Genomic DNA, 11874 nt, shown 5'->3' with positions numbered 1-11874 from the left:
GTGCGGTATTTTTTTTTTTTTTTGCCAAAACAAAAAAAACAACGATTATATTAAATGAAAGAATTTAGGTCAAAAGACCTATATATCCAAGAGAAATTCACAATAAACAAAGGCGGAATACCCCACCAGGATCTAACCAGAGAAAACCTACGAGCACCTTTAGCAAGAAAATCAACAAATCCATTGCCAAGTCTAGGAATATAACTAAAATCAACCCTAAGAAAAAAAATAACAGCGTTTCAAAATATCTACAACTAAACTGAGGCACATCCAATCTAAAAATGATTGGAGCCCTAGGAGAGCTCTAACAACAGATAAACAGTTCGAGTGAATATGCAAATCAACAGCTCTTAAGGAGGAGTCCCAAAATGATGCCATCTCTAATGAGCTTCAAGGAGCCCAAAATGATGCCATCTCTAATGGCTTCAAGTTCAACTAAGGTTGCTGAAGCACTATATCCACATTTACTTTGAGCCGCTACAAAGCCACCATTATAGTCCCACATGATGCACCATCTACCTCCAATGTGTAAAATATTATCTCCATGATCCATCAACAAAAATTTGAAAAAGAACAAGCTCTTCAAAAATAATATGACTAGCCCTTGGATATGACGTGTGTGGTACCTAAGACAAACATCCCTGCTGCGATACACATTCATTCATTCTTTTTCACCGACTCTGATTTTAAATATAAACATTCAGCATTCAAAATAAAATAAAATTACCCAAACTTTTTCTGCATACACCACCGCCAAAACCCACTAGTACTGTTCAGTTTTCTCAGGGAAACCGGAAAAACTTTTAACAGGAAAGAAACGTATGCTACAATGCCTCTTACAAGTACAACACTACTAGAGACTAGAGAGAACGACTAGTAGAGACTCCTCCTCCATGCATCATCACTGAATTTTAATTAAGGATCTCCATCTCAAACATCTCAAACACAAAAGAAAGAAACGGCTTTCACTATTTCTCTCTCTGTCTCTGGCTCTCTCAGTCAATGGGTTGCGAGAGTGATTTGATCATTCATTCATTCACTCGTCTTCTCCCTCAGATTTATAATAAGATCATAATAAACTCACAGAGGCTGCTGCATTGTGATCACAATTGGGCTGGTAACGACATGTTTCCCATCAGACCATGACAGCGAGCCGCTGGTCATGATAGAGCTCCCAGGAGAGAGCTTCACGGCTATGGCCTTCACCCTCACCAGAAAACTCAGCTTTTGACCCACTCTCCTGAACACCAATTCCTCTGGCTTCACCGTCACCGTCGTTCCACTCGGTGGCTTCACAGTCGCTCGATACACCGATTTCGGATCACCCACGTTCGTCACCGTCCTGATGAAGTGCGTCGACATCTTCCTCCGCCCTTCCTGTTCCTCGAACACCGCCGTCAATGATGGATAGTTCAGATTGCCTACGTGTCCTGCCTGCCGAGCTCCCCTGCAATCCGCGTTCTTCCTGGTGACTGCTTGGATGTTCTTCTCCGAGTAGTTGGAGTTGCAGAGGAAATCCACATAGTCGTATGTCGAGATGTCATACACCAGACCAGGTTCCATGGCCTTCTGCGGATTCACATGCCCTGCTCCATAATCCATTACCGTCGACGTATTTCCCGAGGTCTCGTCCAGCATCATTCCGCCGCCGTTGTCAACCACATAAGCCGTCGTCATCAGCGCCGATCGTATGGCCGCAGGACTCCACTCCGGGTGAGCTGCTTTCAGCAGCGCCGCCAACCCAGATACATGCGGGCAAGCCATGGACGTCCCTGATAAGATGTTGAACTCGGTATTTCTCTTGTCCGACGGCAAACCCGACGGCCCTATCCCCGCCGGCCACGCCGCCAGTATGTTCAGTCCCGGCGCTATGATATCTGGTTTCAGTATGTCCGGAGACTCCGGGTTTGGGCCTCTGGCAGAGAACGACGCCACCACCGGAGCTGGTTTTGTCCCAACACGGGTTCCCTTGAAGGTGATCGTCGCCGTAGCTGTCGACTTTGAGGCGCGGCCGTTCTTATTTCCAGCGTTGGCCGTACTGATATACTGGCGTATCTCTTCCCCTCCGGAAGCCCCGACTGATGCCGCCGGCAAGACGTGGCAGTCTGCAACCAATCCTTCCCCATCGAAGACACCGTTGGCCAATATCATACCTGCACCACCGGCCTTCTTCACCACTTCCCCTTTGGCAGCTCTGGAGTTGATTCCTCTGTCGCACAACACAATCTTCCCGCTCACCACTTTCGGATTCAATGAACCTTCCAAGCAGAGAGAAGCGGAGTAACCGTCGCCGCCTTCGGTTCCTGCGTAGATTAGTGGGTATAACATGCCCGGAGCCAAACCTGGGCCGCTGTAGACACTGACGCCGGAGACAACCCTCCCGTCACCGAGCTTCACTTCGGCGGGAAAGTCCCTGTCGATAGAACCGGCGCCCACAGTGGTAACCCAGGGTGCGACATTGGTAACTGTAAGCCCGCCTGGACCGCCGTTTCCAGCGGAAGCAGAGACGAAAACACCGTGGTCAGTAGCGCCAAATGCGCCGATGGCAATCGAGTCCAGGTAGTAAGGCACAACAACTCCACCGACACTGAGTGATACGATGTCGACTCCGTCGGAGACGGCGGAGTCGAATGCAGCAAGGATGTCTGAATCGTAACAACCAGCAGTCCAGCAGACCTTGTAAACGGCGAGGCGAGCCTTAGGGGCCATTCCAGCGGCGATCCCACTTGCGTATCCCAGAGTGGAGGCAGGGGAGACATACCTGCCGGCGGCGATGGAGGCTGTGTGGGTGCCGTGACCATCGGAATCCCTGGGAGAACGGTATTCAGTAGTCTCGTTCATCTTACCATTGGTGGCCTCATACCCATTGCAGAAAAACCTAGCTCCGATGACTTTCCGGTTGCATGAGGTGGCTGGGAAGTCCTTCGAAACCACGCAATCTCCCTTCCATCTGCTAGGAACGGGACCCAAGTCCCGATCGTTGAAGCTCTTTCTTTCGGGGCAGATTCCGGTGTCGATGACTCCAATCACAAGATCTGAGCCGAAGTCGGACTCCTTGAGCAAACCAGAGCTGTCTCCAGTTCTCAACCCGAGGAACTGAGGAGATCGAGTGGTTTGGGGATGGCGAACCTGTTCGGGAATGACGGCGAGTATCCCTGGGAGATCTTGAAGCCTGAGAACCTCAGAAGGAGAAAGCTTTGCAGAGAAAACCGTGGAAGACGGTTTGATAGGTGTGAATGATACGGCTTCCATCAGAAGTGGTGCCGTCGTCGGCGGTAGGGATTTGGGAAGAGATGGATTTGAGGGAAGATTCGTACCAGTGCTCGTGAGTGGAGAAAACCGAGGGTTTGGCGTCGTGTTGAACGTGAACTATGAAGGTCTTAGGCTTGTCAGCAACAGCGGAAACAGAGAGAAAGACGAAGAAGAAGAATAATGTAAGAAGAGTAAAAAGAGAGAGATGAGAGGAGTTGGGAAGGGTGAGAGGTGGAGAAGGTGCCATTAGAGCTGAGGCGAACAGCAGTAGAAGAGTGAGAGTGAGAGTGAGAGTGAGAGTGAGAGGAGGGAGTAGCTAAGCTAAGAGCTGCTCTCCGGGCTCCAGCAGAGCATTGAAGCAACTGTCATCTATAAAACAAAAGAATGGGAGAGAGAGAGACAAGCGTTGTGTGGTCGCCATTATCCACTGGTTAGCACCTAGCTTCTGCCAAAAAGCAGCATGAGTACAGTAAAAAGATAATAACTTTTTACTTGTTCTAAAAAATTACTGCTACTACTAATATGACAACTTTGTTATAGCTTAATTAATTGTTATTTAAAACCCTTTCAGGCCTCGGCGAAGTGGAATATTCGACCCAAATTAATGTCTTTATGCATAATGTTACTGTTCCTATGTTGGTGTAGGAGCTAAATTATTATTTTTGGGGTAATAATATAGGAGCTAAATGAATTATTAGGGTTTTGTGACCCTGTATTTGAAGATCATAAATCTGAATTTGATTGAAAAACTTGGTGAATAAGCAAGTGAAGATCATTTTGGTCCATCTCTATTTCGTCAAATTGCTTAGGTTCATTCAAATTCATTTTGAGCTCAAGGGATGTGACTATCAAGGGGGTGAGATATCTCATTGGCACAATTGCTTAGGTTCATTCAAATTCATTTTGAGCTCAAGGGATGTGACTATCAAGGGGGTGAGATATCTCATTGGCACTAGGCAGGTATATTTTTGTGGTATGATCCTTGGCTACCAGGAGGTGACGGTGCCTAGTGGCGGCAGCCCTTGGTCGAAACCATCAAATCTAGGTAGCGTTCGGATTCAGTGGATGCTCATAAATAATGGGAGGAAAAATAAGAATTTTATTGGACGATTCAGATTTAGTTAATAAATCTGATGATGGATATTTAGAGCCGTTTAGCTAACATTCTTGGTTAAGATATATCTATTCTTGTGATTTGGATTTCATTGGAAATCTAAGAGTTTTGTCCCATTATTTATGTGAATGTTGGCAGGTACGTATTGAGATCACTATTTCCTCCATTGTTGTTACAACTTTTAAAATGGTGATAGCGCCATTAGGGAGTGGAAAAATTGCTGCCATGATGGTTGGTGAGTCAATCTTTCCTACCTTGCATCTGAGAGCTATTTTTTGTGTTATTATATGTGTCTCCCGATGAGTTATTGTTCAATTCGCTCTTTTATATTCTCCATGTGTAGTGATCACTAAAATTTGTCTTTTGAAGCAAGGGTAACTACACTCTGTTGCCAATGCCTTGTGGTTAACGACATTCATCTTCCTAATGGACCATCTTGTAGAAACGGGGTAGTAGCTAGCAGTTTGTAGCATTTCATCTAATAAAATTGAGTTGGTTTATTTTGTTTTATATGGTTGTTCTTAATTCAGTGAAGCTACCTTTGCTGTCAATGGGACTATGCATGTAAGTTTTGGTAGAAAGATGCAAATATTTGGAAGAAAGCAAATGTGTGGCAATTTGCATAAATACATGTAAGCTACCTACACAAGTTAGCGTTTATTTTCTTTTTCTAGGATGAATATTCTAGCATCTAAACTAATTATTAAGAGATACCCTCATATTTGATTCCTTGAAATTGCTTTTACTTGTTTGTTGCTAAAGACTTTCTTCAAGGACTACATAGGTGTTCCTTTGCTAATGGAACCTAACTTCATTGACTATAGCTGATAGGTAAAATGGTTTCCCGGTCAATTATGAAAGTTTTAGATGTAATATATGTAATATGTTTGCTGTTGTTTGGTAATTTTTATTTCAATTTGAAGCTGCTGGTATTGCCACCTTTATGTTCTGAAAAACTATTAGTCAACTCTTCTATCTAAACTAGATGTGCTAGCTGTTGACAAGACAATTTCACTTGTCTTGCTTGTGCTGATGGATATTTGAAATTAAAAATCATCTAGTTGATGAAGCTCATGTGTTATTTGTATAACCTCATTTGTCATCTGAATTCACTACTTATGGCGTAGGTTTCAATTGTTGTTGCATTTTCAATTTGGAGTTCCTCCCCCTGCAGAGGATAAGATCCCTGAAGGAGCCTTGCTTGGAAATGTGCCCAAATGCTTTTTGGCATCAAGGAAGAGGAGTTCTTAGAGATGAACCACAATTCCCCAAGGTAAATTGAATCTGTCCTCTCCTAGGACATTGGAAGAAATTGTAAAGCACTAATTGTGCACCAAGCTCATATCTCTTCATGAGTTGTTGATTGTATTCTCATTGCTTTGCCCTTTCTTTATTCTCAAATCCAACCCTTGAATCATCCTCCTAGAAATCTAACCAGCCTTTTTTCTTTTTGTTAGTAAAACATATCCGTTCTTTTTAGAATATCAAACATAGATAAATATCAAATCCAACCCTTTAATCATTCTCCTAGAAATCTAACCGGTATTTTCTCTTTTTGTTACATAAAACCTATCCGTTATTTTTAAAATATCAAACATAGATAATTATCTCCATCTTTGATTCTCTCCCTCATACCACTTTTCATGCAAACAAACTAGGAATGCCTCGCGAACCCTTTGTTTTATTTTTATTTTTTGGAAAAATAACTACTAATGGTTATTTGTAGCTAGCCAGCATTTGAGCATTAAGCTTGTCACATTCCAGCAACCAAACCCTAACGGGAAGAAGATATGTTTGTAATGTTGTTATGCACTTTTCGTGCGTTTTGTTGATGCTAATGAACAAGGATTTTGTTTCTAGTCAACATACTACTCTTTTCTGTACGTTTAGTTGACGTTGGTGAACAAGGATTTTGTTTCTGAACAACATACTAGTGAGACCATTTCCTCTCTTTGTAAGTTTTGTTTCAAGTTCTGATTATTGGTATTAGTATTTAACCGAGAATTTCATCATTTCTTTTCAATATGGTTAATTTAAAATGATTGAATCATGGAAAAAATGTAGAAGAACTTATTGTGTTTGTATGCTTTTCTATTTGGTTGGACAAAGAAGATCCAAATTAATTATTATTCTTGCAAGTCTTTTCTTTTGTTAGTGTTATTAATTGAATAGATTTCTTGCACTAGATTGGATTTTTGGTTTCCATCCTAATTCACTATGTTTAGTTTTCAGACTACTTAAATTTATTTTTTATCCTTCTCATTCATAATTGAGTTACTCATCAGGTTGAATAAACTACTTTCATCCAAGCTTGGCAACGTGGTCAATGGGAGGTTATTCAAATTCTAATGATTTTCAAAGCCAGTGTAAGATTTTATATCTTCCGACTATTAATTTCTAACTAGGATCTAAGATTTAATATATACCAATATTTTGGGAGGTGAGACTAAAATCATGTAGAAGTAAAACCACACCCAAATGACTAGTTTTAGCACGATTGGTGGTGTGCTTGAATACTTACAAGAAGATTAAAGAATTTACAAATGAAATTCTACCAAATGCATGAGATGCAAAAAGTTAAATAGGGGCCTAGGAAATGGTAGAGGCACAACTGTAGGCATGCCATCTCAAATCATTTATCTATGAAATTAAAAGAAAAAAAAATACAAAAGCATACCATAGATCTACATTCTTACTTTACTTGGATTCCCTTTTAGATCCCCCAAAAGATTAAAAGAAAATTAAAGGGATTATAAAAAAGAACTTATCATAAAAGAGAGCTTTATTGATCACTTGTAAATGAGTTTACAAAGACACATCATACAACCACACAAAGAACCATTCATAGTTGCTTTAGCCCCCCCCCTTTTTTTTTTTACCTTTTTTTTCCTTTTTTTCTCTCTTCCTCTCTTTTTTGGCTGTTTCTTTTCTTAATGTAATCTACCACAGGTTTGTCACCATAGACATATAAATAGTAAATAAAGGTTACTATTGCCCCCTATCTTGATTTTATTACTAATGTATCCCCGTATTTTGCAATTACTAATCCAACCTTTAACTTTGTCTATAATTACTAATGCCCCCTCTTAGTTCCATTAGTTTCGATGTGTGGCATCTCCTGTTTTTAAAATCCCAAAATACCCTTTTACTTATCTCTTTACTTATTTACCCTTTTGTCAGTTCGGTTACCCTTATTAATTGTAGGAAAAATAATCATAATCTGTTTTACTCTAAAAATCACCATAAGACATAATTTGAATAGTTAATGACCGGGGGGGTGTTCCTCTTTGCGTTCCCTCTTCGTTTTCCTTCTCGCGTTTTGTGTTTCATCTGGTGGGTTGTGCGTTGTCTCTCCCTGGGGGGTGTTCGTTCGTTTCCATTTGCCCGTCCCCCTTTGTGGTTTCCTTCCCTCGTTGCTGGGGGGTGGGCCATCTTAATTTTGCCTTTCTTTAATTCTTGTTTGTGGGTGGAACCAATATTTTTATAATTCTTGGTTAGGGTATTGCATTTTCTGGTTTTTATATGGGTAGTATCGTCTTTTGATTTCTTAATTTTAATGAGGACAGTGGCATTACATATTCACTTACGGCTCTTACACCGTTATAAGGAAGGGGGCGACAGTATTTTGTAAGCGGGTTTTTTAGTAATATCGGGGGGCCGGTGTTTCTAAAATAAATGACTAAAATGACCTTTTTATATTTTTAGGGGACAATGTTGCACTTAGTCCTTTACTAATATTTACAAAGTTGTCTTTGAAATATCACATCAACTATTTGCAAAGATATTTTCTTGTGACATCTTCTATTCATAGAGTTGTGAAGAGCTTATATTTGTTGAAGACCGTAGATTTGAAATTTCTTCTAGAACATCATCGTAGCATTCTACATAATATGATACTATTGTTTTTCACATTAATTTGGCTCAAAAAATTAACCCATATTTTACTTGCAAAGCCTTTGCTAGGTATGCTTACTACCCTTAGCATATATAAGTTAATACGACATTATATTTTATAATCTGTGTTATGGATTAACCGAGTTTTATACTAGCCTGACCTAATTTACCCAATATTATATATGCTTGGTACTAGCATGGATCTTGTTATAGCCTGGATCAAGGGTTAAGGACAAATATGTATAAATTTACATGGTTGTCCTATGAACCATGTGATTCATAAAGATCAATAATCTAGAATTAGTTCCAACATGAAACTAGAATTCCAAAAACGAAATAAATTCAGAAAAATAACCAAGAAAGCTTATAACAACTAGTAATTTGCAAGAAAGGGACAGATCCGTAGAAACATATTTGTTCGAAATGCGTGCAATTGAAGACTCACCTGGATGAATCAAAGAAAAATGAAAAGACCCTAGAATGATAAAATCAATCTGATATTTGATCAGAGTAGACAAAAGGAAATGAAATAAAGTTTACCTGATTTATGGCATAGTTTATGTTTAGAGACGATTCTAGAGAAAGAAATTAGGTAATTAATAGGAAAGAAAGCCAGAAAAGACTCAAAAGGAGAAAAGAGGAAGGAAGTTCCTAGGAGGAAACTAAAGGCTTCCTTTCTCTCTCATCTCTTTTCTTTGTCACTAAACATAAGATCAAGGTTTAAAGTATCCGACGATACTATACGATACTTGTTGATACGTATCCATATTTGACCCAACCGATACGATACATCTCAATACATCTCTCCATTGAATTACACTGAAATACATTAACCAGAGCGATACAATACTCAATACAGAACGATACGTCTCTTAAAATCACCTGACCGATACGATACCAATACTTTAAACCTTGCATAAGATTATGATCGGACTAACAACGCCGGTGTCAAAGGACAATTTCCTCCTTATGTAGAGCTGTACGGGTTCCTCCATCAGGCAATATTTTTCTAGCAGGTGAAGGTGGGGCAATGATCACCAACAAGGGAAGGGTATAGGGTGGTTTTGCAGGCGACGGTGGGCGATTTCCGGTAGGCTATAGGTAGAAGATGAGTGATCCTTCACCTACCTAAGGATTGCGTATGAGAGGATATTAAATAGGGTGTAGTTATGTTGATCATTTTTTATGACTTAACAGAATCTTAGTTAAAAGTCTAACAGTGTATAATTTGTAATTTCGTAAGTGTGTAACCTATAATTTAGGCCACTAAAGTGAAGTACCCATATAATTTGCAACTTGAAAAAAATTCAACAATTTTTCAAAGTATTATTTCAAGTGCTTTAAATAAAACCCTACCAAATAAATAGATTAAAATATCTCTTAGTTAGCATAAATTGAGAATTAATCTTATTTTTCCAAGACAATAGGATATTGATCAAATAATAAAGTAACCCTGATTTAGTTGAGATCCCTAACCAAGATTTGAACTCAACCCAATTCATATGGGCACAAACTTGATTGAGTTGACATGCATATATTAATTTGATCTCACCAAGACTTGTGCAGTTTTACCTATGTAGGTGCTAGGAGCAAGATTTGCTGAATTTGTTCATTTTTTTGGCTTGATTCTTCGTTCGTACATGCTATTACATGAGATTTTTAAGAGTCAGAGACAAAAACACTCCCAGAAATCTCCAGCAATAGCATGTACAACGGAGAACCAATCAATCCCAAAAATATGAACAAATTCAACAAATCTCAGTGGCTCACGGGCATTGGAGGGGAGTTCCTCCAGTTTTTGTTTCTAATCCTTCTTCTGTGTCTTTTTTTTGTTTGTTTTGAAATCCTTCTTTAATGTCCTCTGTAAATATGGATGTTAACAGTTTTATCTAGCAATGAAATTCTATATTTTCACTACACACAAAGAGAGAGAGAGAGAGAGATTTTCAAGTCATACACCAAGTCTAAGTCATTCTAATCATTTAAAAGCTCACCTATGAGGAAGGTACTTCTTACTTCTTAGACTCCATTGCTTAATGAATTTATAAATTTTAAGGGAAAACGATAACTTCCACTTCCACTTCCACCAAAATATAAGACTCCAACCAACCTGTTTTCAACAATGAAAACAACCATCACAATTTAAAGAAGAATTACAGACCAAGACAAGAAAATGAAAGTTATTAAAGAACAAGAAATACAACGACAACGTTTACTTAAAAAAATAAAAATTAGAAAACAGCTACAATAATTGGAGGGGCATATGAATGTCATATAACACTATTGATTAATATTGCTTAGAATTTCTAATGCAACGATGGTAGAGTGGTAAAATCCATATTTCTCAGTGGAAGCACAATTAAGAATCCAAATTGAATCTGTTTCATCATGAATTTAAAGATCGTGTTTTTAAGGAAAGATCAAGCATTCAAACGACACTAAACCCTTATGGTTGGGAAGGTAGAGAAACTCGTTATCAATCCTAGAAGTAACACATAAATGTTTAGTCTAGTTACATGAAAAAAGCAAATGCTAATTTTAAGACATGGCTCAATTGGTAAAGACCAACACTTTCACGTAAGAGGTCAAAGTTAGATTCCCTCTGAGACGAAGCCGAAGTTCTGGCTATACTATTTATATAAAAGCTCTCTCTTTCTCTTGGAAATCTTGACGAGATGTGCATAAGTGGCTCCAATAAAACCCTGTCATTTAAGAAATTTAGATCAGTTGCCCAAACACTACACGCTCAAAGCCGCAAAGGGAGGATATAAATGGCATGGAAAGAAATATCGGCGAAATTGGCCGAGCTTTGCCCCCCCGCCGAAACGAAACCGAAGGTATTTACCGATATCTAAGAAATCGGCGATATATCGCGATATTTCGGAAAAAAATATTTTTTTAATTTTTATTGTGTGATTTTTATACTATTTCTTGCACTTTTTAGGCGATTTCTCTCGCGATTGTATCACAATCTTACCAATTTTATCACAATGATTCAAGACTCAAGTTATGTGTTAAATGTAATTGGAGAAATCTACTGATAACTTATAAATAGAAAAACTTTTATAGCAAAATCATCAGTTAATGGCATCTTACCAACTATATTCTGTGATCTGTCCTCAAAAGTCAACATGCCAATGTGGTTGGGAAGATATATCATGAATAATTTATGGAAACAATTTAATTATGAAGATATTTTGTAATAGAATCGTCGGTTAATCTTTCCAACTATGTCCCAATGATTTAAGCCTTGAGGTAACACTTAAATGTGGCTGACAGGAGATTTAAATGGAAATATTTATTAAGAAATAATTTAAATTATCAAAGTCAACATGCCAAATGTGATTAGGGAGAGTGTATACATGAAATAATTTATGAAACAATTTAATTATTAATGAAGCTTATAAAAGAATCTTCAGAGTGATTTGATAATCGTTCCAATTATGTCTTAATGATGTAGGCATCATAAGGTAACATATTAAATCTGACTAGGTAAGAGAATTTAAATGGAATCATTTTTAGGAAATAATTCAAATTTACCACATATTTGCATCAATAGGCATCAAATTTACCAAACTTATTGGGTAAAAATACTCAAAAAAATTAGGAGTGAA

General features: G+C 38.7%; 1 protein-coding gene and 1 pseudogene across 1 annotated transcript; one reads left to right on the top strand and one right to left on the bottom strand.

Annotated features, from left to right (window-relative positions):
• Positions 1 to 555: 555 nt before the first annotated feature.
• Positions 556 to 3622, bottom strand: LOC149012011 (subtilisin-like protease SBT1.5). Its single transcript, XM_089163606.1, is given in 2 exon segments — positions 556 to 3207; positions 3209 to 3622. Coding segments are annotated over 2 exon segments (2418 nt in total). The 5' UTR covers positions 3500 to 3622; the 3' UTR covers positions 556 to 1080.
• Positions 3623 to 4330: 708 nt separating this feature from the next.
• Positions 4331 to 5648, top strand: LOC149012010 (beta-carotene isomerase D27, chloroplastic-like; annotated as a pseudogene).
• The last annotated feature ends 6226 nt before the right edge of the window (positions 5649 to 11874 follow it).

This window comes from Hakea prostrata, chromosome 7 (assembly GCF_041222555.1).
Source record: "Hakea prostrata isolate BN-2017 chromosome 7, UWA_Hpros_2, whole genome shotgun sequence".
NCBI lineage: Eukaryota > Viridiplantae > Streptophyta > Magnoliopsida > Proteales > Proteaceae > Hakea > Hakea prostrata.
This window is presented reverse-complemented; position numbering and strand designations above follow the sequence as displayed.